The sequence below is a fragment of the Megalobrama amblycephala genome, linkage group LG20 (genome assembly GCF_018812025.1).
Source record: "Megalobrama amblycephala isolate DHTTF-2021 linkage group LG20, ASM1881202v1, whole genome shotgun sequence".
NCBI lineage: Eukaryota > Metazoa > Chordata > Actinopteri > Cypriniformes > Xenocyprididae > Megalobrama > Megalobrama amblycephala.
In genome coordinates, this window is record NC_063063.1 from 31,910,477 (window position 1) to 31,937,818 (window position 27,342).

Consider the following 27,342-nt stretch of genomic DNA (forward strand, 5'->3'; position numbering starts at 1 on the left):
ATGTATACACTGCCCTCCAAAAGTTTGGAAACACGCCTAGCAAAGTGTGGTTTCACACGATATCAGCATAAATCCTTATCATTTTTTGGTGCAAATACTAACTGCAAAAAAGTAACTTGACATTATGATTGAAGACCAGCAATTATAATTTTCATTTTGATTACATAATAATGGCAATATATACATGTCAAAGTCAGACATGCCCCTTTGCCAGCTGTGATGCTGGTTACTGGTTTAAACTTGGCCCAGGTTTGTAAAAGATGTTTGGGTCAGCACATCTTAACAGTTTCAACAATTGATTGCCAATTAAGTTTAGAATACAATGAACCAATCAGAACCGAGTTTAGGTCAGATAGCTGCTAATGCTGGATATTTTGATGAATCGAAAATTTAAGTTTTTTTCTATGTATAAACTGTTTATGTTATAAAATATGTTTTCGTAGTTTGTGTTGTCCCTTATCAGTGCAAAATTATTACAAATTAAAAAGAATTCATGCCAATATTGTCCAAAACCCCACTCTTCTAGGGCGTTTCCAAACTTTTGGAGGGCAGTGTATATTTTTTATTTTTAATTAAAAAATATTTTCCACTAATTTCTCCTTAATTATTTTTATTTATAAATTACCGATAACCGATATATTGGCCGATAAATCTAAATTCATAACCATCATGGCAGACAGTGTGCATCTGAAGTCTTTCAGCTGAAGGAAATAATCCATTATTTATCGGCTTTAATATATCGGCCAAATTTTCTTATTGTGCCGATAACGATAACATTAAAAATGAACATATATCGGCTGATACCGATAACCAATAATTCTTTATATTTGAAAGCAGATAACCGATATATCTTGGCCGATAAATCTAAACCCAAATTTTTATATCATTTTTGAGAGCCTGATTACAAAAACAAAAGTCTCGCCATTAAAATCCATGTCCCAAACAAACAACATATAGTTTTTATTTTTGTATTTTCCAATGTAATTTTAGCTATTTTAGTTTTAATTCATTTTTATTTCAGTTTTAGTTTTAATTATTTTAGTACATCAAGTTAAACTAAATGAAGACAAGAAATGTTGCTTTGGCAACTAGCTAAAATAAAATAAGTACTATTTATTTTACAAAAATCCCTTTTTAACTTTATTTGGGGATATTGTACTGTATGTCAAAAAATCAAATTGCAAAATTGTCAATTATTAGAACATAATGAATGTCACAACTGATGAACTGTGGTAAAAACTGCAATGCACAGACTTACGTGTCAATAAGAAACCACTGTTGAATTCCATTAAAAAAGATAATTTCAACAAATATAGTCCCACACATATGATTCAGCTGATAATTAGTTCTTTTATTATGACAAGGCACATTAGGTCTTACAGGCTGTCTTTAAAGATGAACACATTATTTACATTAAATCTGCTGGTCTCCTCAATGATATAAAAGGCAAATATATGCAAAGAGCAAATTCTCACTCATATAAATATACTTGAGTGTGCATTCTGCAAGAGATTTTAGTAGTGTATTTAGCACAGTGATGTCATAGTGGAAATACGAGGATGGCAGTGTGTGTTTTGTGTCTGGATATATAATGGGACTGGTTTGGCATAGATTACAGGAAGCACCAGGTCATAGCTTTGATTACCTCTTCATTTCAGTACTTGTATCGAGAGTTTGCAGCGTCATCCCTGAATGAAAGTGTCAACTAATCCACTAACCAGTGACCAACATTAGGGAAATGATATGCTGTCATCAACACTTTGCATCAGAAACCACATTATGAGGATTTTATAATCCAAATTCTGTGCTTGTGTTTTTGCTTGTTGGTGACATTTAATAATACATTCAAAGTGTGAAAACAAGGCTGGTGAGAAATATATATATATATATATATATATATATATATATGAAAATAATGAACATTGTGGAATTTTCCCTCCTAACCAGGATCCATAAAAACGAAATAAATCATTCTTTTCAAATTAGAAAAACAATGGAGCACAGTTCTTTTACACTCAATGACATTCAAGAACAACAGTTTTGATAATGGAATAGTTTAGTCCACGAGGTGGATGAGACGTCTGCATTGACATTGATGACCTGGACTCAAATGCTTCCCCCAGTGCATGCTGGGATATTTGCACTGGTTCTTCCCTCACTGGTACCAGGGTGTCTTGCGGACCCAGCGCAGGGTGAATCCGGCATCTGTGCGGATCTTGATGGACGCGGCCTCGGCTTCCCTCACCGTCTCCTTCACGGACTGCATCAGGTTCTGAGCATTATGGACCAGCATCTCTGTGGCCTACAAGAGAACCAGCATGCATTTAGACAAGGGATGCACAGATATGAAAATTTGGGCCGATAACCGATAATTCTTTATATTTGAAAGCCGATAACCGATATATTGGCCGATAAATCTAAATACAAAACCATCGTGGCATCTGAAGTGTCTCAGCTGAAGGAAATAATCCATTATTTATCGGCTTTAATATATCGGCCAAATTTTCTTATTGTGCCGATAACGATAATATAAAAAATTAACATATATTGGCCGATATGATAACCGATTATATAATTTTTGAGAACCTGATTACAAAAACAAGTCTTACCATTAATGGCCATGTCTGAAGCACACAATTATATGTGCCGATAATGATAACATTAAAAATGTATATATCATATATCAGCTGATAACCGATAATGGATAACTCTTTATATTTGAAAGCCGATAACCGATATATTGGCCGATAAATCTAAATCCAAATTTTAATTTTTGAGAGCCTGATTACAAAAACAAAAGTCTCACCATTAAAATCCATGTCCCAAACACACAATTATAATGTTCTCATTATAATATTATGTATCTTATATGACAGACTTGTTCTGCACATGTTGAACTTAACTTTATTTTCATTTTTGATGTGATTTCAATCATATTTCAAGCTATTCAAAAACATCATGGTGAACAGTGCACATCTGAAGTGTTTCAGCTGAAGGAAATAATCCATTATTTATCGGCTTTAATATATCGGCCAAATTTTCTTATTGTGCTGATAACGATAACATTAAAACCCAATATCGGCTGATAACCGATAACGGATAACTCTTTATATTTGAAAGCCAATAACCGATATATTGACCGATAAATCTAAATCCAAATATTTTATTTTTAATTTTTGAGAGCCTGATTACAAAAACAAAAGTCTCACCATTAAATAATCCATTATTTATCGGCTTTAATATATCGGCCAAATTTTCTTATTGTGCCGATAACAATAACATTAAAACCAAACATATATCGGCCGATAACGGATAACTCTTTATATTTGAAAGCCGATAACCGATATATTGGCCGATAAATCTAAATCCAAATTTTTATTTTTAATTTTTGAGAGCCTGATTACAAAAACAAAATTCTCTCCATTAAATAATCCATTATATATCAGCTTTAATATATCGGCCAAATTTTCTTATTGTGCCGATAACGATAACATTAAAATTGAACATATATATCGGCCGAAACCGATATGGTGGCCGATATATCCTGCATCCCTAATTTAGACAGGTTTCATGATTTTAAATGAGAAACAGCAACAAGCAGAGAGTGAGATCTGACCTGCTCCGATTCCTCCTCACTGATGTTGGTGCGTCCCAACATGGTGGCCTTCACAGTGGAGAGAATCTTCAGCTGTGTGCTGATGGTAGGAATCCTCTCACACACCTACAGAAAGACACACAAAAACGCCTTCAAAATGTGCAAGGACAAACAGTCATAAAGTGCATTCTCACTGTCCCTGGTTCAAAAAGTTGGTTCACATCTCTTCCGAGTCCATTTTAGTAGTGCAGTAGTGCTTCATTTGTGATTGCCCTCATTCATTTCCATGCACTTCCATCCAACCACATCAACCCATTTGTTAGCAGTCACCATATGGACTTTACTTCACCAGCGCTTTGCTCTTATTACCTGCAGCAGGTTGGTTCGTATGCGTTTGTCCGTGCACTGCTTGGCGACCTCCTTGGCGAGGCGCGTGACCTCGTCGGAGGCTTTGGCGATGTCTTTGGCACACTGGATGAGCGCCCTCTTATTCCCGCCGCTTCCTCGGACCAGTCGAGACATCTCGGCCATCAGCAGAGCCATGCGCTTAGCGGCACCGATGATGTCATTACCCTGCAAAAAACAAACATTGTTTAATAACCCACATGGATACGAACCCATTCTGCAAGACTCAACGAGACTGACCTTGCTGGACCACTTGCGGGCCTCGTCGTGCAGCTGTCGGGCGGCCACCATCATGGGTTCGCTGACCATTTCTCCAGCCTGCTGCTCGGGGAACTCCTCGTCCTTCTCCTCAGGCGGTGGAGGTCTGGGAGGAGGCACTTCACCCTCCGGCAGGGGCGGTTTTGGCGGGGCGGCATTGTCGCTTATCTGAACAAGAACCGGCATTCATAAAATGTTGCTTGTGCAATAAATGCATGCCATGTGTCTGCAGTGAAACTGACCTGCAGGTGCTCCAGGTCTGGAGGAGGAGGAGGAGGGAAGTCTGGCTCCTGTGGCTGGAACACCTCTCTGACTTTAGCCACGGCACCCAGGATCTTAAATCCAGAGTCCAGGAAGCCCCTCTGAAGGCCTGTCAAGGAAGACAATGGTCATGCACCGATATATCAGCTGCCGATATTTATCGTCCGATTTTTTATCAATTTTCAACCATTGGCATATCGGCTAAAGCATGAAAAAGGCCGATATAACAAACCGATGGTTTATTCATGATGTATGTTCATTTTTAATGTTATTAGAATTGAGCCGATAAGAAAATTTGGTGTACTTTGATTTAGATTTATCGGTTAATATATCGGTTATCGGCTTTCAAATATAAAGAATTATCGGTTATCGGTATCAGCCAAAATTTTCATTTCGGTGCATCCCTAGTCCCTAGCATCTCAAGACAGTGTGCAAATACTGAATGGTTCTGTCTTTCGCTTCTTCTAATTCACACAAAATTACATCAAAATGGCCGTCTTGGGGAGTATCATTGTAAACATAGTCGGTTATGTCTTAAATGAACGTAAACAGCTGAGAAATAAAACGCTTGTGTAAGAGTATGTTGGATCCGTGCAGCATATGTATTTCATATGTATCTTTGTTCTGTTGAATTTTTGTATTTATGTTGGCCTGCTGAATGTTAAATGTTAAATTATTTGATGATGCAGCAATAAACTAGCTAGTATAACAGATTGCAGATTGCGATTTAAAACATTGTCAAAACACTATTTTAATGACAAAACTTTAAATAAGAGAGCAAGTGACAAATATTGTTATCGGTATCAGAATTTGCCAATAATTGTTTTTTAAAATTGATATTGGTATCAGCACTTGCTCTCAAATAAGAGAGAAAGTGACAAATATCGGTATCAGAATCGGCCAATAATTGTTTTTTAAAATTGGTATTGGTATCAGCACTTACTAAATAAGAGAGAAACTGACAAATAAATATCGGTATCGGTATCAGAATCGGCCAATAATTGTATTTTTAAAATCAGTATTGGTATCGGCACTTGCTCTATAATAAAAAAGAAAGTGACAAATAAATATCGGTATCGGCCAATAATTTTTTTTTTTTAAATCGGTATTGGTATCGGCACTTGCTCTCAAATAAGAGAGAAACTGACAAATATCGGTATCAGTATCGGAATCTGCCGATAATTGTTTTTTAAAATCGGTATTGGTATCAGCACTTACTCTCAAATAAGAGAGAAAATGACAAATAAATATTGTATCGGTATCAGAATCGGCCAATAATTGTTTTTTAAAATCAGTACTGGTATCGGCACTTGCTCTAAAATAAGAAAGAAAATGACAAATAAATATCGGTATCGGCCAATAATTGTTTTTTAAAATTGGTATTGGTATCGGCACTTGCTCTCAAATAAGAAAGCATGTGACAAATATCGGTATCATTATCGGAATCTGCCGATAATTGTTTTTTAAAATCGGTATTGGTATCGGTACTTACTCTCAAATAAGAGAGAAAATGACGAATATCGGTATCAGTATCGGAATCTGCCGATAATTGTTTTTTAAAATCGGTATTGGTATCGGGCCAAAAAATCCTTTCAGTAACTATTTTTTAAAATCAGTATCAGCCTAAAAAAATCCTATCGGTGCATTTCCTGCTGGTCTTTTCAGTGTCTTGCATTTTGATTCGCAATTAATGCTTCTCCATCTCTGAGTTTGGGCTGCCTTAACATGTATTTGGAAACGCAACATGCGCAAACCATCTTCCCGAACTTAATGGGAAGAAGCACCTAAAATGGCTTTTGTCAACCAAAGGGAATCTGGGTGGTTGCTTTGTGGCCCAATTCAAAAAGCCCACTTACAAGTCTCTATCATTTAGCGGCTTCCACAATGAAGTTAACTTCTTTCTGCGTGTCTCACCTTGGTCCTGTATGTTGGCGGCCACGGCCTTGGCGTCCATGACCATCGGTGAGATGGTTCTGCTGAGCTCGTCGGAAGCCGCTTTCACAGTTTCTCTGAACTTCGGGTCCTCTGAGTTCTCCACCTCTCGTTTTGCCACCAGCATGATCCGATTGGCTCGTCGGGCGATGCTGGTTGCCCCGGCGACCAGCATCTGAGGCTGGTGATTGGCCATAGCTACCTGACACTTGTCCAGATCTTTCTTAATGGCTTCTTCTGATGCATCCAACAGAGACCTGGTGTCAATCGCTTCATCCACCAGACCTGAGAAACACAGAGACAGTCAGGGTTTGTTCAAATAGCTTAAATGACTGTAGATGATTTCTGAAAATGATAAACAACAGTAAACAGAATATTCCTATTCAGACTATTCGGACAAACTTTGATTTCAACCTATTTATTTATTTATTTATTTTTCACATAATTTATTTCAATTTATTTTGATCTGTCAAATACTGTAATTAAGCAAAGCAAAAAAAAATCTTTTTTTTTTTTTGGGATAACTTTCTGGCTAAAATAACCATTTGTAAGTCAAGTACTGATAGCATCCCATCTGACATAAAGAGATAATTACTGAAATAACATAAAATAATAAATTTTAAATGAATTAAAAATAAAATGTAAACAAATTAAATGATTAAAAATAAATACAGTAGATTAAAAAATGAATTGTAAAAAATGTAAAATAAGGAAAAAAATAAAATGTAAATTAAAAATACTATATAAAATTCAAATTAAATTAAATAATAAACATTTATACAAATAAATTGGCAGATAGAAGGTCTTCTGACAAAGATTATTACTCAAAATAAATTAAAATGATAAAATAAAAAGAAATAAAAAATAATATGTAAAATAAAAACAATATAAAATTATACAATATAAAATAAAATTAAAATTAAATAATTACAAAATTAACATTTATACAAATAAATCGATAGACACTACAGATAAATAGATGGATAGATTGAATCTCTTCTGACATAAAAAAAGATTATTACTAAAAATAAAATAAAATAAAATATAAAATAAATTAAAAATAAAAAAGTAAAAAATAAAATGTAAAATAAAAAACTATATAAAATTATACAATATAAAATTAAAAAATAAAAATAAACACATACATAGATACAGTAGACAGAATCTCTTCTGACATAGTCTTCTCAAATCTTCTGAAAGATTATTACTCAAAATAAAATAATAAAATAATAAAACAAATAGAATAATAAAATAAAAAATAAAGAAAAAAATTAAATGTAAAATAAAATAGATCGATAGATAGATAGATAGATAGATAGATCGGTAGATCGATAGATCGATAGATAGATCGATAGGTAGATAGATAGATAGATAGATAGATATGTCACCTGTCATTTTCTCAACATTGTCGATCCACTGATTCTTCATGGTCTCAAAGTGCTCGTAAGCCGCCTGGTTTCCAGGATTCTTCAGGAGGATTCGAGCAGCGGAGATGACCTGCAGGACAAACCGTAAAGAATTACACTTATTCACCATCAATACCTCGTGTGGAGAACCTGAGGAACTGCAGTAAGAGCTTGTTCCTCTGTTACCTGTGGCGTCAGATCTCTGGCCGATTTGACGGCGGCCTGGATTCCCTCCACCGTGCTCTTGTTGGCCGTGCCGACGGCGGCTGCCTTCTCCGCTGTGGCGCCCAGACGGCCCGCGTGATTCTCAAAGTTCGCGGCCCGCTCCTCAAACACCTCCTCTCTGTTGGGCGCGTCTGGAGGGGCCGTCGCTGCTACGGCCAATAGTTTGACCGGTGTGGTCGTGTCACTGAAGATGTCAGACACTTCCTGTGTCATGGCTTCCTGCATTTTACCCTTCAGCTCCTGCAACAAACAAAATATTTTCAAATGTAATTTATTTCTGTGATCAAAGCTGAATTTTCAGCATTATTACTCCAGTTTTCTGTGTCACATGACCCTTCAGAAATCATTCTAATATGAGTTGCTGCTGTGGTCTAGAGGAAGATTCATATCACTCACCAGCAGGTGGCGCTCTTTACTGTATCATTCTGCAAGTTTGATACTGAATATGATGCTGGGTTGTTTTTGTTTTCATGCATTTATTTATCACAATTTTGTTTAAACAATTAGTGATAATTATGTACATGCATGTACATTAAAGGGACTGTTTTCCACACTTATCAATTATTTTTTTATGTGAAGTCCACCTTTTATAAGTTCACAAATTAGTCAAAGTTTCTGGTATCATAATCTAGTTTTCATGATAATTTTCCACTCTCTCTTTGACCTTTATACATAAACAGATTACTTTTGCTACTGTCCCTTTAAGACCTTTCTATGTAAATGATCTGTTACCGTGTTGATATTGTATATATATATATACAATATAACTAAAAACAAAAAGTAAAATGTAAAAAAATAAAAAATAAAAAAATAAATTAGAATAAAAAATAAATTGCAAAAATGTAAAATAAAATGTAAAAAAATTATACAATACAAAATTAAATAAATAAAAAAATTATTCAATAATAAATCGATAGATACTGTAGATAGAATCTCATCTGACAAGATTATTACTCAAAATAAAATAATACAATATAAAATAAAATAAAAAAAATGTAAATAAAAAAAATAAAAAAAATATAATACAATATAAAATTAAATTAATTAAATATTAAATTATTCAACAAAATTAAAATTAATATATATATATATATATATATATATATATATATATATATATATATATATATATATATATATATATATATATATATGTCACATTTGTCACATTTATACAAATAAATCGATAGATACTGTAGATGGATAGAATCTCTTCCGACATTAAAAGATTATTACTCAAAATAAAATAAAATAAAATAAAATAAAATAAAAGAAAATAAAAGAAAATAAAATAAAAGAAAAGAAAAAATAATAAAAGAAAAAATAAAGAATAAATTAAATGTAAAAAAAAACTAAATGTAAAAAAATATATATATAAATTCAAACTATAATTCAAACTATTAATTAATAAAAACAAATAAATAATACTAAAATAGCTCTGTTATGAGTTCACACTGTAATTTATCATGTCATTAAAAAATGAATACGTGTTTACATGTATATGAGAATATTTGTGAGAGGATGTGAGAATATTTCTGAATGTTGTTTTTGGAGTTATTTTTGGCTGAGCTGGGAAGAGCTTCTGTATTGTGAGCATGAGAGTGTCACGATCTTCACCGAACGACGTCTTACTTTGAGAGTGTCCTGCAGCTGTTGAGCGATGGCGCGGGCCTGTGGACCGTCTCCCTCTCCGCGGGCCGCCAGCTCGGCTAACTGAGCCATCAGATGCTCCACCTCCTCACATTTACCCAGCAGCTCGTGCCTCTGAGACGCCGGCAACGCATTGGCCAGGCGACGCCCCTCGGCAACCAGCCCACGAATAGCAGCCTGACCTACAGGTACACATGACCAAATGACTTTCTTTAGTGTGTGATGTTGCTGTTTGCAGGAACTAAACAGAGCGTTACTGACAGACTGGGAAGAGAGGAGCTGCAATGAGGAAAATAATTAACCTGTTCTAGTAGAGCACAAAAACAACATCGAGACTTAATAGGAGCATAATAGGTCCCCTTTAAAGTGAACAGGGTAATGTAGATGCCATATTGACACATGAGAGGCTCATGAGAGACGCACCGACTCCGCTGTCGTCCAGCGTGGGGTTGTCGATCCATCTCTGAGCCTGCTCGATCTTTCCCTCCAGGTGAACGGCTGCTTTGGCCGGGCGAGTGTTGGCCACGGCTTTGCTGGTTTTGGACTGAAGGTTCTGCAGAGCTGTGGCGATCTGCTTGGCCAGCGCTCGAGCCTCAGGGGTATCGCCCTTACCTCTGAACACAGATGAGGAAATCATTTAGTGCAAAAAATATACGAAAGTCCATGAAAGTCTCATTCAAGCAGGACTAGTTTCCTCTGAAATCTAGTCTCTGGGTATATGGGGGAAGAAAAAAAATCTAAATAATAGTAATAAAAATAAATATTATTATTATTATTATTTAAATATACATATATTTTTAAATTTTTTATTAAATTATAAAAATTAAATAAGAAATGCATTACTGTAGTAATAATACTATTGTACTGTAAAGTAAAATAATTACAAAATTTAATAATAATAATAATAATAATAATAATAATCATCATCATCATCATCATCACTGGACCATCAAATCTTTAAAAGATACTTTGTTGTTCTTGAGGAACTAAGTACACTAACACACAATTTGAATATTTTTTTAAATATAATAGAACATTTAAACATTTTTTGATAAGCATATTTACAATATAATTAATTTATCTTTGATTAAAAAAAAAATTAAATAATATTTTTATAAAAAAAAAAAAATTAAATACTTTTAATATTTTGTAAAAACAAATATTTTAATAATTATAATTTAAATATTTTGTATTAATTTTATTAATTTATTAATTTACTAATTTTTATTAAATTATACAAAATTAAATCAAATAAGAAATGCATTGCTGTAGTAATAATACTATTGTAATGTAAAGTAAAAATAAAAAAAAAAAAAATAATAATCACTGGATTATTTGGCCTGATTAATGCCATCAAAAATACTTAGAAAGAAGAAAACTAACTACAGTACATTAACACGTACTTCTGAATATTTAAAAAAATATAATAGAACATTTAAACTTTTTTTGATAAGCATATCTAAAATGTAAATATTTTTGTATTATCTTTGATTAAAAAATAAATGTAAATGTTATTTTTATTAAAAAAAAAAATATTTAAACATACTTTTAATATTTTGTGAAAAAATCTAATATTTTAGATTTTTACTTTTACTTTAGATAATTACTTAAATATTATTTTTATTTTATTAAATTATAAAAATTAAATCAAATAAGAAATGCATTACTGTAGTAATAATACTATTGTACTTTAAACTAAAAAAATAAATAAATACATTTAATAATAATAATAATAATAATAATAATAATAATAATAACTGGATTATTTTGCCTGATTAATGCCATCAAATCTTTAAAATATACCTTGTTGTTCTTGAAGAACTTAGTAACAAGAAAACTAAGTACACTAACACACAATTTAATGTACTTCTGAATATTTAAAAAAATATAATAGAACATTTAAACTTTTTTTGATAAGCATATTTAAAAATGTAAATATTTTTGGATTATCTTTGATTAAAAAATAAATAAATATTTTTCATTTAAAAATATATATATTTTGTATAAAAAAAATTATATTATTTTTGATAAAAATATTTAAACAAATACTTATAATTATTTAAATATTATTTTTATTTTATTAAATTATAATGAATAAATTAAACAAACATTAAAATACACAAGTACACACAGCAGCTCATCTGACACAATGTACAGAACCGTTGCTTGACTACCGTCAAACAGTCAAACAATGGAAAAGCAGGATTCCCCGTGTGGGCAGCAGTGGAACATAATGCTAATATTCCAAAGATTCCAGCCAAGAATCCCCACAAAGACTTCAACTCAAAGTCAAGATGTTCAGAGATATACGTACGCTTTCTTGAGCTCGGAGAGTTTGGCGGTGAGACCCACGATCTCGCCCATGTTGCGCAGGATGTCCTCTCTCTCTTTGGGATCTTCGCAGAGATCTGCGATCTTCCTCGCTTCTCCCAGAAGAGCCTTGATGTTCTCCTCTCCCTCCGGACCTCCGTGAGGGTCCGCCAGCCAGCTCTGTCATCCACAAAACAGAAACGGCACTCAATATACTGCTTAGAGAGGAGTGTGATGCATCCAAACAGGATCAACAGGCTCACCTGAGCGGCGTCGATTCTCTTGGCGATGGCTTGTTTCGAGCCGGTCATGGCCTCCAATTTACGTGCCGCATTTTCCACTTTCCCCGTCAGGACGTCCAAACCCTGAGACACCTGCTGTGCTTTCTGCATGGCCACTGGACTCGCGCCCTGACCCCTGCGACACAGATTAAACACATTAAACACACACAAAAACACGATTAAACTTTCATGCTAACAGCTTTCTCAAGAAAACAAATCTGCAGATGGTTCTGAATTAATTAATTCTACACCACTAATGGGACCAAATATATTCGTTTTGCTTTAATCCGTGCGGCATTCAAATTAAATTGTACTTCTGATTAATTTTTTTAAGGATAATATAATAATAAAAATATTTAAATATTATTTTTGATTAAAAAATATTTAGACATACATACCTTTGATATTATCTCTGATAAACAAAATATTTTAACGTAAATATTTTTATTATTAAAGAAATATTTTTTAAAGTTTTTATAGTTAAAAATATTTAAAAGTTAATACTTAAATGTAAATATTTTAATATTATTTTGATTAAAATATACTTTTAATATTACCTTTTATAAACTAATCAGCAGTAGGGGGCGTGTCCATTTATGATGGGGGAGGAGAAAGAGTGAGCCAATCAGCAGTAGGGGGCGTGTCCACTTATGATGGGGGAGGAGAAAGAGTGAGCCAATCAGCAGTAGGGGGCGTGTCCACTTATGGGGAGGAGAGGGAGTGAGCCAATCAGCAGTAGGTGGCGTGTCCACTTATGATGGGGAGGAGAGGGAGTGAGCCAATCAGTAGTAGGGGGCGTGTCCACTTATGGGGAGGAGAGGGAGTGAGCCAATCAGCAGTAGGTGGCGTGTCCACTTATGATGGGGAGGAGAGGGAGTGAGCCAATCAGTAGTAGGGGGCGTGTCCACTTATGATGGGGAGGAGAGGGAGTGAGCCAATTAGCAGCAGGGGGCGTGTCGCTTTATGTTGGATAAGGAGAAAGTGAACCAATCAGCAGTAGGGGGCATGTCCACTCATGATGGGGGAGGAGAGAGAGTGAGCCAATCAGCAGCATGGGGTGTGTCGCTTTATGATGGGGGTGGAGAGTAAGCCAATCAGCAGTAGGGGCGTGTCCACTCGTGATGGGGGAGAAGAGAGTGTGAGCCAATGAGTAGAAGGGGGCATGCCCACTTATGATGGGGAGGAGAGAGAGTGAGCCAATCAGCAGTAGGGGGCGTGTCCACTCATGATGGGGGAGGAGAGTGAGCCAATCAGCAGCAGGGGATGTGTTGCTTTATGATGGGGGTGGAGAGTAAGCCAATCAGCAGTAGGGGCACGTCCACTCATGATGGGGGAGGAGAGAGTGTGAGCCAATGAGTAGAAGGGGGCGTGTTCACTTATGATGGGGAGGAGAGAGAGTGAGCCAATCAGCAGTAGGGGGCGTGTCCACTCATGATGGGGAAGGGGAGAGAGAGTGAGCCAATCAGCAGTAGGGGGCGTGGTCACTCATGATGGGGGAGGAGAAGGAGTGAGCCAATCAAAAGTAGGAGGCGTGTCCACTCATGATAGGGGAGGAGAGGGAGTGAGCCAATCAGCAAAAGGGGGTGTGTCGCTTTATGATGGGGATGGTGAGAGAGTAAGCCAATGAGTAGTAGGGGGCGTGGCCACTCATGATGGGGGAGGAGAGTGAGCCAATCAGCAGCAGGGAGGTGTGTCCACTTTATCACATATCATTATTTTGTTGCACTTCAGCTATGATAAAGAGACATCCATGTGTGTTTGTGCATTTTGGGGGCGGAGCAATGAAGGGAGGGGTGTGTCTGTGTGGGTTGACAGTGTTCAACAACGATTCTCAGAAATCACTTACTGCACCTTTAACATAGAAGCTAAGTTTATGCAACTGGGCCCTGGGGTTCAAACTCATCCTCCCGACGGGTCGACATACCTGGCCCGCATCTCGGACACCTGCTCCGTGATCTGTCCAAGTGTTTTGGCTGTTCCCACAATGTCTCGTCTCTCTTTCCCAGCACAGAGTTCACCAACTTTACCCGCCTCGTCCAGGATCTGACGAATGGCCTGTTCGCCTGCGTCACCTGCAACGCCACGACATCAGCAAACTGACACTTTCAACATCTGATTATTTGATGGGACGTGTTGACAGAAACGCACCTGGCTGGGCGTGCGGGTCTCGGAGCCAGTTCTTCGCCTGGGCCATTTTGGAGTCGATCAGAGCCAGCGCTCTCTTCATGGCCTCGGTGTCCTGCAGACGACATCCACACAGAATAAAACACACATTCCAACACGTCAAATCTCACATCAGGACGTCCTGTGAGTCAGGCTGCTCTTATTTCGTCAGATATCTGTGCGATTTATTAATAAGCACGACCTCAATGAACTCAGTCAGCATTCATACACAAACACAATTTTTTCTTCATATTTCACGTGACAGATTTGAATGACTGTGAATGGAGAAAAATAAATATCATACTAAATCTCACATTTTTTATTCTGTTTTCATATGTTTTCTGATTTTTGAAAATGCAAGTCACTCAGATCACAACTTAGCTAGACATTTGTCATTAAATGTGTGCTTTACTGTGTGTATATATATATATATATATTATATATAAATAATATTACACACATACAAAAATATATTAAATTATATGATATAGATTAAATTAAATAAGTGGAGAGTGAGCCAATCAGCAGTAGGGGCGTGTACACTCATGATGGGGGAGGAGAGAGTGTGAGCCAATGAGTAGAAGGGGGCGTGTCCAGTTATGATGGGGAGGAGAGAGAGTGAGCCAATTAGCAGTAGGGGGCGTGTCCACTCATGATGGGGGAGGAGAGAGAGAGTGAGCCAATCAGCAGTAGGGGCGTGGTCACTCATGATGGGGGAGGAGAAGGAGTGAGCCAATCAAAAGTAGGGGGCGTGTCCACTCATGATGGGGAAGGGGAGAGAGAGTGAGCCAATCAGCAGTAGGGGGCGTGGTCACTCATGATGGGGGAGGAGAAGGAGTGAGCCAAATCAAAAGTAGGGGGCGTGTCCACTCATGATGGGGAAGGGGAGAGAGAGTGAGCCAATCAGCAGTAGGGGGCGTGGTCACTCATGATGGGGAAGGAGAAGGAGTGAGCCAATCAAAAGTAGGAGGCGTGTCCACTCATGATGGGGGAGGAGAGGGAGTGAGCCAATCAGCAGTAGGGGGCGTGGTCACTCATGATGGGGGAGGAGAAGGAGTGAGCCAATCAAAAGTAGGAGGCATGTCCACTCATGATGGGGAAGGGGAGAGAGAGTGAGCCAATCAGCAGTAGGGGGCGTGGTCACTCATGATGGGGGAGGAGAAGGAGTGAGCCAAATCAAAAGTAGGGGGCGTGTCCACTCATGATGGGGAAGGGGAGAGAGAGTGAGCCAATCAGCAGTAGGGGGCGTGGTCACTCATGATGGGGAAGGGGAGAGAGAGTGAGCCAATCAGCAGTAGGGGGCGTGGTCACTCATGATGGGGGAGGAGAGGGAGTGAGCCAATCAAAAGTAGGGGGCGTGGCCATAAATTATTTAATTCAATTCAACCCTAATCCTAATATATATATGTATATGTAATTACACACATAAAAATAAATTATATTATATAGATTAAATTAAATATACAAACTAAAACTGTTTTCACTGACTTGCTGTGTGATTATAGTGCAATATAGCAAGTTGAAATGAACTGGATTTATTTAAATGAGTTGAGAGTTTACTGAACAGAGAGAAAGAGAGAGAGTTAGTAGTATGTCCTTTTTTGGTTAAGAGTCGTCAGCCGCTGTTTCCTAATACTGACTCACAGTTTCACACATCACACACACACGCACACACACACACACACACACACACACAGTGAGATTGATTGGCTGATGGTGCAACACTTTTTCAGTCCATCTCTAGTGCATCACATCACATCCTCAGAGATGAGCCGTTTTAACACGTAGCATCAGACTAAAACCCACAAACCTCAAAGTTCCTCTAATGAAGAAACACACTCACACGTACCACAGCTCAACACATGCTGCCAATGGCCAGACCAGCTTCTTCTGAAATCCTGGGCTATGTATCGTCTGTGTCTAGGTTCATTTTTTTACACATTTATTGATGGTACCCTGCTTATAAAACATCTTAAACCAGTGTAAGGTGGTTTTCTGGGCTCAGATAGAGAGATTTAGGGCACAGAGAGATCAGATAAACCAGCTTAAACCAGATGAGAGCAGCAAATAGGGCTGGTTTAAGCAGATTCCTTCATCAGATTACACTGGAGGTAAAGAGAGCGGAGGCAGGATGATGGTGGGAGGTCAGGAAATGACCAAAGCTGGTCAGCTCAGGTAACTGGTATTAGTCAGCACTTCATTCTGACAATATTAGAGTTTTAAATTATTATTATTATTATAGTGAATACTTACAGTGATGAGAGATAGACTGCATTCACACACACATTCACACATACAGAGTATTATTATAACACTTCAGACAGAAACAGGATCTCAGAGCAGTTCAAGATTAAACACACACAAACACTTTGCAGAAAGAAACACAAGACAGATTAGTGCTGCTCACATTACAGCAGGACAGACACACTGGACACATTAAACGGAGCCATCGGTGAGTCCAGCACGGCACAAACCTCTGCTTCCTTCTCCAGTGTTAAACACTCTGAACTGTATGTTTGCTTAATATTTTTATTAAACGTCCAAAAAGTTCAATCTTGAAGTTATCCATTGTTTCTATTGCATGTTATAATTTTATATATTTTTTAATAAATTAAATGCATTAAATTACATCATATTTAAATTTTTTTAATATTTTATATATGTGTAAAAATTTATATTTATATAAAAAAATTATATTTTTTATATAATTTTAATTTAAATACATATATAAATATATATATCAATTAATGCATTTTTTGCATTAATTAATGCATTTATATAATTTTATTATAATTTTATATAATTTTATATATTTTTTAATTTTATATATTTTTATATATTTTTTTATATATATTTTAATTTTATATATTTATTATATAATTTTATATATATTTTATATAAAAAATATATATAAAATAAAATTATATAAATGCATTAATTAATGCAAAAAATGCATTAAATTAATCAAAAGTGACAAATCTTTTGTAACATTATAAATGTCTTTACTATTTCAAATAAATGCTTTTGAACTTTCTATTTATCAGAGAATCCTGAAAAATATGGAAGCCCGTTTCCTCCACAGAATAAAAGAAATAAAGGATAATTGCGAATTATCTCACAATTCTGACTTTTTTCTCACAACTGCATGATATAAAGTTGCAACTGCGAGTTATAAAGTCAGAATTGTGAAATATAAACTTGCAATTCTGAGAAAAAGTATTTTTTTCCCCTCAGAATTGTACTTTATAACTCACAATTTTGACTTTATAACTTGCAATTGAGACTATATCTCGCAATTATGACTTTATATATCGCAATTATGACTTTATATCACGCAATTCTGAGAAAAAAGTCATAATTGGGAGATGTAAACTCACAATTGCGAGAAAAATGTCAGAATTTGTGAGATAAAAAGTCACAATTACCTTTTTTATTTTTTATTCAGTGGTGGAAACAAGTTTCCATAGAAATCTGAAGCAGCACAACTGTTTTCAACATTGATAATAATCATAAATGTTTCTTGAGCAGCAAATCAGCATATTAGAATGATTTCTGAAGGATCATGTGACACTGAAAACTGGAGTAATGATGCTGAAAATTCAGCTTTGATCACAGGAATAAATTACACTTTACTATATATTCACATAGAAAACAGTTATTTTTAATTGTAATAATATTTCACTATTTTTACTGTATTTTTGATCATATAAATGCAGCTTTGATGAGCAGGAGAAACTTATAAAAAATTCTTACTGAACCCCAAACAATTGAACGGTAGTATACATATCCCCCAATATTTCTATATTTGTGCATCCTTAAAAAATTTTTAGAAAACACTCAATAAGATGTATATTATATTGTTTTTATGTCTAATTTATTTTTAATTCATTAATTTAACTATTTTTGGTTCTATGTATCTGCCCATATTAGCTATATAATTAAAATATTATTAAATAAAATAAAATGACAAAAAAATTATGTATAAATGAAATTTAATTTAAAAAGCACTTTTTTCATTTTTAAGATGACTTGACACTGGAAAAGGAAACGTTTCTTGATATATGTGATGGCGATTATGAAAAGAAAAGCATGACAAACGCGTGAGATCATCTAAACGTCGTATTTCCCTTCGAGCGCAGCTCCATTCCGTTAGCATCACACACGAGCGACGGGACGTCACTTCACTCTGAATCTCATCACATGTAAGCGAGGCCGAGCGACACCTGCTAACACACGGCGAGAGAGCATGCGCACAGATCTTACCTTCTACAGCGGGAGGAAAACAAACCAAGAGAGGAGAAACAAAACACAACTTTTAACAAGAACGAGTGAGAAGAGATGAAAAACAAACAAATAAAAACACCGAAAATCCACAACCACAAGCCTAGTTCTCACAAAACCCACATCTGAAAGCTTCAGCCTTCCCAGAAACACTCACTTCCCCAAAACACAGGAATGAATCCCACAAAACATCAGTATTTCATCCACAAAATTATAAATATTATTCTGAAGACTATATTAGGACTGTTAATATTTTTAGCATTGTGACATTATTTTCATGACAATTTAACGTATTTCCCCTAAATATTGTGCAATGCAAATCACGTTAACTTTAATGTAAAATAATTATATATTATTATAGAAATTATACTTTACAAAAAGGTTGCATTAGTTAACATGAACTATCAATGAATAATACTTCCACAGCATTTATTAAATGTTAATTTCATTTAGCCTACTAATACATTTTTAAAATCAAAAGTTGCATCTGTTAACATTAGTTTACAGTACACTGTGAACTAAGATGAACTATTGTAGTTTTTTAATTAAGTAACATTAACAAAGATTTAAAAAAATACTGTATTGTAAATTATAACTAGAATGTACATTTCATGAAGAAAATATGAGTGGTGCTTGCAGTGGCAAAACTCGCCACCTGGTTGCTAGGGTGTTTTTAGGTGGCTGCTAGGTTGTTCTGAGTGGTTTCTAGGGAGTTGTTAGGGTGTTCTGGGTGGTTGCTAGGCGGTTGCTAGGTGGTTGCTAATATCAAAATTCAAGTTTATTTCTAGAGCACATTTAAAACAACAGAAGTTGACTAATTTGCTGTACATCCAAAATCATAAAATAAACGTGTTGCTAGGTGGTTGCTAGGGTCTTCCGGGTGGTTGCTTGGGTGTTGCTAGGCAGTTGCTAATGTCAATGTCAACATCAAAGTAAAGTTTATTTTTAGAGCACATTTAAAACAACAGAAGTGCTGTACATCCAAAATCATAAAATAAACATGTGTTGCTAGGAAGTTGCTAAGGTGTTCTGGGTTGCCGCTACGGTGTTGCTAGGCAGTAGCTAGGGTGTTCTGGGTGATTGCTAGGATATCCTAGGTGGTTGCTAGAGTGTTGCTAGGTGGTTGCTATGGTAACCTGGGTGGATGCTAGGGTGTTGCTAGGTGGATGCTAAGGTATTCTGGGTGGTTGCTATGGCATTACAAGGCGGTTGCTAGGGTATTCTAGGTGGTTGCTAGGGGGTTTACTATGCGGTTGTTAGGCAAGAACCACTAATTGCAAAAAAAAAAAAAACTCAAAACTAAAATGTCCAGACAAATATACAAAATTGTCATAAAAATAATTGTCAAAAAAAAGCATAAAATCTTGATATTTCTTGATATTCCTTAGACAAATATTATATCTTTGGATTTTGGTGTGGATTGTTTTTGTGAGATTGATTCACAGATCTGAGAAGCTTTTAAAAGTGTGATATGCTGATATTTTCATGCATGCAATTCAGTGTCTGCAGCTCTGAAAAAGCTCACCAGGTTTCTACGTTCAATCCAAACACAGTTAATCCGTATCCTTTATCCTCTCTCAAGAACATGCAAGCAAAAACCCTTTTAGATACATGTTTGAGGCAACAAATTTATTTTTAGTCCATGGACTTCTGAAACTTTGAGTCCAGTTGATTTATGAACGTTTGTTATTGTTTGCACATGCCCATTCCAGCCAAAATCTTCAGCCAGAAAACCAGCTCAAAACACACAAAGTACAATGCAACACACACACACGCATATCTGTATTTACACATTTCACCCTTCAATTTAAAATTCTTGTCAAATCTTTCATGTTTAGAACACTAGAATGCATGTGCATGCATGTGTGTGATGTAATATGCATGATAAATAATATAATGGCAAAGATCCATGCACACGTGTGAGCAGACAGTAAATCTGTGCATGTGTGAGGCGTGCACATGAAGACACAGCGACCTTCGCCCTCTCACACACCTTATTGGCCCAGGCGTCCTCGTCCCAGGACGTGAGCTGCAGCACGCGGATGATCTCATTGATCTCTGTGCTCATCTTCTCTACGGTGAAGTTCCTGTTCTTCAGCGCCTCCTCCACACCTTTCCCCTGAGACGTCCTGGTCGTTACGAAGATCTTAATGCCTGCGTGAGATAAACGCCGTCAGATACAGTGAGATTCACAGCAATAAAATACACATCTACTGCAAACTCTCATTCAAGTTTGATTTGCTGATACAATATCGTTCAAAATTTTGGGGTCGGTAAGAATATTTAGTTTTTGAAATAGAGGCCTCTTGTGCGTGTATTTGATCAAAAATTCAGTAAAAATAGTGAAATAATAAAATGTAAAGTAATAAAGTTATAAAGTCGGAATTGCGTGTTATAAAGTCGGAATTGTGAGTTATAAAGTCAGAATTGCGAGTTGTAAAGTCGGAATCGCATGTTATAAAGTCGGAATTGCGAGATACAAAGTCGGAATCGCGTGTTATAAAGTCAGAATCGCGAGATATAAAGTCGGAATTGCGAGTTGTAAAGTCGGAATCGCATGTTATAAAGTCAGAATCGCGAGATATAAAGTCGGAATTGCGAGTTATAAAGTCAGAATTGCGAGTTGGAATCGCAAGATATAAAGTCGGAATCGCGAGTTATAAAGTCGGAATCGTGAGTTATAAAGTCAGAATTGCGAGTTGTAAAGTCGGAATCGCATGTTATAAAGTCAGAATCGCATGTTATAAAGTCGGAATCGCGAGATACAAAGTCGGAATCGCGAGTTATAAAGTCGGAATCGTGAGTTATAAAGTCAGAATTGCGAGTTGTAAAGTTGGAATCGCATGTTATAAAGTCGGAATCGCATGTTATAAAGTCGGAATCGAGAGATAAAGTCGGAATCGCGTGTTATAAAGTCGGAATCGCACGTTATATAAAGTCGTAATTGCGAGATACAAAGTCGGAATCGCATGTTATAAAGTTGGAATCGCGAGTTATAAAGTTGGAATCGCGAGTTATAAAGTCAGAATTGCGTGTTATGAAGTCGGAATTGCAAGTTATAAAGTCGGAATCGTGAATTATAAAGTCAGAATTGCGTGTTATAAAGTCGGAATTGCGAGATGTAAAGTCGGAATTGCGAGTTGTAAAGTCGGAATTGCGAGTTATAAAGTCAGAATTGCGAGTTATAAAGTCGCAATCGTGAGTTATAAAGTCAGAATTGCGAGTTGTAAAGTCGGAATCGCATGTTATAAAGTCGGAATCGCATGTTATAAAGTCGGAATCGCGAGATACAAAGTCGGAATCGCGAGTTGTAAAGCTGGAATCGCATGTTATAAAGTCGGAATCGCATGTTATAAAGTCGGAATCGAGAGATATAAAGTCGGAATCGCGAGTTATAAAGTCGGAATCGTGAGTTAAAAAGTCAGAATTGCGAGTTGTAAAGTCGGAATCGCACGTTATATAAAGTCGGAATCGCGAGATACAAAGTCGGAATCGCACGTTATATAAAGTTGGAATCGCGAGTTATAAAGTCAGAATTGCGTGTTATGAAGTTGGAATTGCAAGTTATAAAGTCGGAATTGTGAATTATAAAGTCAGAATTGCGTGTTATAAAGTCGGAATAGTGTGTTATAAAGTCGGAATTGCGAGTTATAAAGTCGGAATTGCAAATTATAAAGTCAGAATTGCGAGATAAAAAGTCAGAATTTATGAATTTAATTTATAAATTCATTCATTTGCAAGAAAACAATAGCAGACAAGGCAAAATATTACTGATTATTTATTTTCAACAGATTAAATCCATATAATGCAACTAATTCGACAAACTCTAAACTTTTGAACAGTACTGTATATTGTGCACTTCTAATGCATTAAAAGCGTTCGACTAACATCACTAATGTTGATAACTGTCACACTAATAAGAGCATTTTAAACTGACAGTAATTAATAGTGAAGTGTGAGGTATTGGAAGAGCTGTAGCTTAACGAGGTCAGAGGTCAGACCTGAGATGAGAACGGGCAGCAGCTCCTTCACGGTGTTCATGGAGTTGACCAGCATGACTCTGTGCTCCTGATGAGTTAACTCCTGCTGTCGCTCGTCAATCATCTTGGCCATCTTTGTCATGCCTGTGGAAGCAAAAATACAGTGACGCTTTCATCTGGTAAACTGGGACTGATTAACCTGGAATACACTACACGACTTTTAAAATCTGAACAGATATGTGTTCTAAAATCGGCTCAAAATATCAAACATGTTTTGATATCTTCAGATTGGATGGAATCAGAGTCTGCACCCATCATGCATTATGTGATTTTCTGTTAAATCTGTCAACTCCGACTGCCCAAAATCTACAGACTGGCACAAACTTTCGACTTTCGGCCTTCGGCCTTGTGTATATCATGCACAAAAACAGCATGTTTTTCCTTCCACTGAAAAATAAGCAATTACAACATGCTATAATAAATGATCTGTGGGGTATTTTGAGCTGAAACTTCACAGACACATTCTGGGGACTAATTTTACACCTGGTAAAAGGGGCAAAATAGGTCCCCTTTAAAATAACTTCTATCCTGACCTGGTCCCAGGTTCTTGGTGTAAGTAATCAGATCTTCCATCGACTCCACCACCTCAGCGACTGTCAGATACTCCAGAATCCCTTTACACACACGGATGATTTTACGGACCTGAGATCAGGAAAGAGAGCAGAGATTCTGTCAGTACCGATGCACAAACTCAAACGCAGAGGAATAATCCATTAAACTGTATTAAATGCATCGTGCCTCGGCCTCATCAAACGTCAGCAGCAGGTCAGAGGTGCCGGAGAGGATCCCGCGGGAACCGTCGATCAGATAATCTCTGGCTTGGACAGAATACGGGTCGGCCTTCAACATCTGAGCGGCCTGCACCAGTTTAGTGCATGCATTCTCAACCCTACAGAGAACAACACAACACAGAGAGACAGATTGTAAGTTACTGCCTTTCTCACACTCAGATCTCAACAATAAGGATTTTTTTTTTCTGCAAGCCGGTTATTTGCACTGCCAACATTATATTGGCTGCACCACAAAAGAATGATTCATTTTTGTTTTTAGCAATTTACACAGCTGTTCCAAAAAATAGTGTGGGTCCCTTTTGCTCTCCAAGGCTCAATTTATATGATCAGAAATACAGTAAATTGAAAATAGCTGTTTTCTATGTGAATATATAGTAAAGTGTAATTTATTCACTTATTATTTATTAGATATCATAACTTTGTCGCATTAGATATTGTAACTTTGTTGCATTAGATATCGTAACGTTGTAGCATTATATATCTTAACTTTGTTGCATTAGATGTCAATTTTGTTGCATTAGAATGCGTAACTTTGTTGCATTAGATATCGTAACTTTGTTGCATTACAATGCGTAATTTTGTAGCATTAGATATTGTAACTTTGTTGCATTAGATATTGTAACTTTGTTGCATTAGATATCGTAACTTTGTTGCATTAGATATCGTAACTTTGTTACATTACAATGCATCATTTTGTACCATTAGATATCATATATTTGTTGCATTAGATATCGTAACTTTGTTGCATTACAATGCGTAACTTTGTAGCATTAGATATCGTAACTTTGTTGCATTACAATGCGTAATTTTGTAGCATTAGATATTGTAACTTTGTTGCATTAGATATCGTAACTTTGTTGCATTACAATGCGTAACTTTGTAGCATTAGATATTGTAACTTTGTTGCATTAGATATTGTAACTTTGTTGCATTAGATATCGTAACTTTGTTGCATTACAATGCGTAATTTTGTAGCATTAGATATTGTAACTTTGTTGCATTAGATATTGTAACTTTGTTGCATTAGATATCGTAACTTTGTTGCATTAGATATCGTAACTTTGTTACATTACAATGCATCATTTTGTACCATTAGATATCATATATTTGTTGCATTAGATATCGTAACTTTGTTGCATTACAATGCGTAACTTTGTAGCATTAGATATCGTAACTTTGTTGCATTACAATGCGTAATTTTGTAGCATTAGATATTGTAACTTTGTTGCATTAGATATCGTAACTTTGTTGCATTACAATGCGTAACTTTGTAGCATTAGATATCGTAACTTTGTTGCATTAGATGTCAATTTTGTTGCATTAGAATGCGTAACTTTGTTGCATTAGAATGCGTAACTTTGTTGCATTAGAATGCGTAACTTTGTTGCATTAGAATGCGTAACTTTGTTGCATTAGAATGCGTAACTTTGTAGCATTAGATATTGTAACTTTGTTGCATTAGATGTCAATTTTGTTGCATTAGAATGCGTATCTTTGTTGCATTAGAATGCGTAACTTTGTTGCATTAGATATCGTAACTTTGTTGCATTACAATGCGTAACTTTGTTGCATTACAATGCGTAACTTTGTAGCATTAGATATCGTAACTTTGTTGCATTACTTTGTAGCATTAGATATCTTAACTTTGTAGCATTAGATATCTTAACTTTGTAGCATTAGATATCTTAACTTTGTAGCATTAGATATCGTAACTTTGTTGCATTACTTTGTAGCATTAGATATCTTAACTTTGTAGCATTAGATATCGTAACTTTGTTGCATTAGATATCGTAACTTTGTTGCATTACTTTGTAGCATTAGATATTGTAACTTTGTTGCATTACAATGCGTAGCTTTGTAGCATTAGATATCGTAACTTTGTTGCATTAGATATCGTAACTTTGTTGCATTACTTTGTAGCATTAGATATTGTAACTTTGTAGCATTACTTTGTAGCATTAGATATTGTAACTTTGTAGCATTAGATATTGTAGCTTTGTAGCATTAGATATCGTAACTTTGTTGCATTACTTTGTAGCATTAGATATTGTAACTTTGTAGCATTACTTTGTAGCATTAGATATCGTAACTTTGTTGCATTACAATGCGTAGCTTTGTTGCATTAGATGTCGTAACTTGTTTACATTTGTTGGATGTTCTGGATGTTTACATTTGTTATGATACTTTATTGTATTTATTTTTAGTTAATTACTGCCCAACACTATCTGTCCCACATGGATGCGTTTCCATTCACAGCTCAGCATCCCTAAATCACACAGTAGTGATTTATTAGACACACACAGACACACACACGCAGACACACACAGACACACACAGACACACACAGACACACACAGACACACACACACACACAGACACACACGTCCTTATTCATCTGTGTCCGACTGTCATCAGGAGGGTTTTGTTGTAGTTGCAGGATGGAGACTGGTGTCATATTTCTCTGTGACAGACTGCAGCTGTGTGTGTGTGTGTGTGTGTGCATGAGTTACAGGACAGCAAGGTCACAAATGTGTGTGTGTGTGTGTGTGCGGCAGGGAGATGTGAAGGCTCCAGTAATGCATGTGAATGTTAATCAGCATTAATGCATCAGGCCACACACGAACAGAAACTATATTTAGAGAGGAAACATACAGCAGGTTGTTCATTATGTGTGTGTCAGTGTTTCCAGTAATCCATACGTTCTCCCTGAGCACAGCAGAATGAATTCATGTGTGACTCACAGGAGCTTCAGGATCGATGCAGCTGCACAGGAACATCTCGTCTCCATCTTTGTTAAAAGCTAAAGCCTTTTGGACTTGTAGAAGGGATCATTATTGTAAATAAATCAAGTTTGATTACAACAAGAACGACTCAACATCTGAGTAAACACTAAACGGCTGACAATGACCCATGAAAACAGCATATTTGTGGGCTTTTAGTTGAGCAACAACAAACTCAAACCCTCTGTGAACCAGTACTTATGGAGCAGGGTTTGAGGTTGAGGTTGAATTGTGAGTTCTAATCTGCTGTTTGTTAAATATGGCTATTTCTGGAAGGATATTTTTATTGTGCTTTTTGTCCTTTTTATAAAAGACTCATTTTGTGTCGTACGGGTTTGGAACGTCATGGTTCGTGGCATTTGTGTGTGAATTATGCCTTTAAGTTGAGTAAAATTGTTATGCAAATGAGCTGCAGGGCCAACCAATGAGAGCAGAGATATGCATCATCAGACTGATACTTTGTTGCATGTTGCGGATTTCACCTCAAGTCGCCAACTCTTGTGGGTGTAAAACGATTTCAGTGTGAACAACAATAACAAATGATCTATTTTCCATAACTCAAGGTTTTGTGTGCGTTCTGAGGCAATAACATGTGAAAGAGCTCCAGTGATCCTCTCAGGAGGTGAAGTTGTGTTTGCTCATGAGCGCAGCTGCTCCAGCATGTCTGCACCTGATTTATTAGTCAACACACCTGCATTAGAGCACTTCCTCTCTCAGCAAACAAACACACACACACAGTCTCTTACTTGATAAAGGCAGGAGGCATGTCTCTCCTCATGATGGCATCCTCGGTGGTCTGAACCGTCTCTTTGCCCACCTGCAGTGAACATACACCCAAAACACACTTAGTAAATACATGTATAAACCATACGGCACAAATCACAACATACTCTCAAACATGAAGATCATCTGAAATGGAACAGCACTAAATTTACTTTCCAGAATGCATGAATTCATTACAACA

General features: G+C 36.1%; 1 protein-coding gene across 2 annotated transcripts in view; it reads right to left on the reverse strand.

Annotated features, from left to right (window-relative positions):
- Positions 1–1,330: 1,330 nt before the first annotated feature.
- The window catches only part of vclb (vinculin b), a 41,511-nt gene continuing 15,499 nt past the window's right edge, over positions 1,331–27,342 (reverse strand). The window contains exons 2-20 of one of the 2 annotated variants that reach the window (XM_048170089.1): positions 27,125–27,195; positions 23,546–23,696; positions 23,341–23,449; positions 22,769–22,891; positions 20,761–20,921; positions 14,472–14,562; positions 14,248–14,395; positions 12,306–12,459; positions 12,047–12,222; positions 10,156–10,346; positions 9,715–9,914; positions 8,044–8,322; positions 7,840–7,948; positions 6,434–6,736; positions 4,501–4,628; positions 4,241–4,426; positions 3,965–4,168; positions 3,617–3,721; positions 1,331–2,302 (exon numbers count right to left, since the gene is read on the reverse strand). In XM_048170089.1, coding sequence (XP_048026046.1) covers positions 2,156–2,302; positions 3,617–3,721; positions 3,965–4,168; positions 4,241–4,426; positions 4,501–4,628; positions 6,434–6,736; positions 7,840–7,948; positions 8,044–8,322; positions 9,715–9,914; positions 10,156–10,346; positions 12,047–12,222; positions 12,306–12,459; positions 14,248–14,395; positions 14,472–14,562; positions 20,761–20,921; positions 22,769–22,891; positions 23,341–23,449; positions 23,546–23,696; positions 27,125–27,195 — 3,036 coding nt within the window. In that variant the 3' untranslated portion in view covers positions 1,331–2,155. Of the gene's footprint in view, positions 2,303–3,616; positions 3,722–3,964; positions 4,427–4,500; positions 4,629–6,433; positions 6,737–7,839; positions 7,949–8,043; positions 8,323–9,714; positions 9,915–10,155; positions 10,347–12,046; positions 12,223–12,305; positions 12,460–14,247; positions 14,396–14,471; positions 14,563–20,760; positions 20,922–22,768; positions 22,892–23,340; positions 23,450–23,545; positions 23,697–27,124; positions 27,196–27,342 lie in introns of both variants that reach the window. The other variant, XM_048170088.1, reaches the window with a different exon arrangement.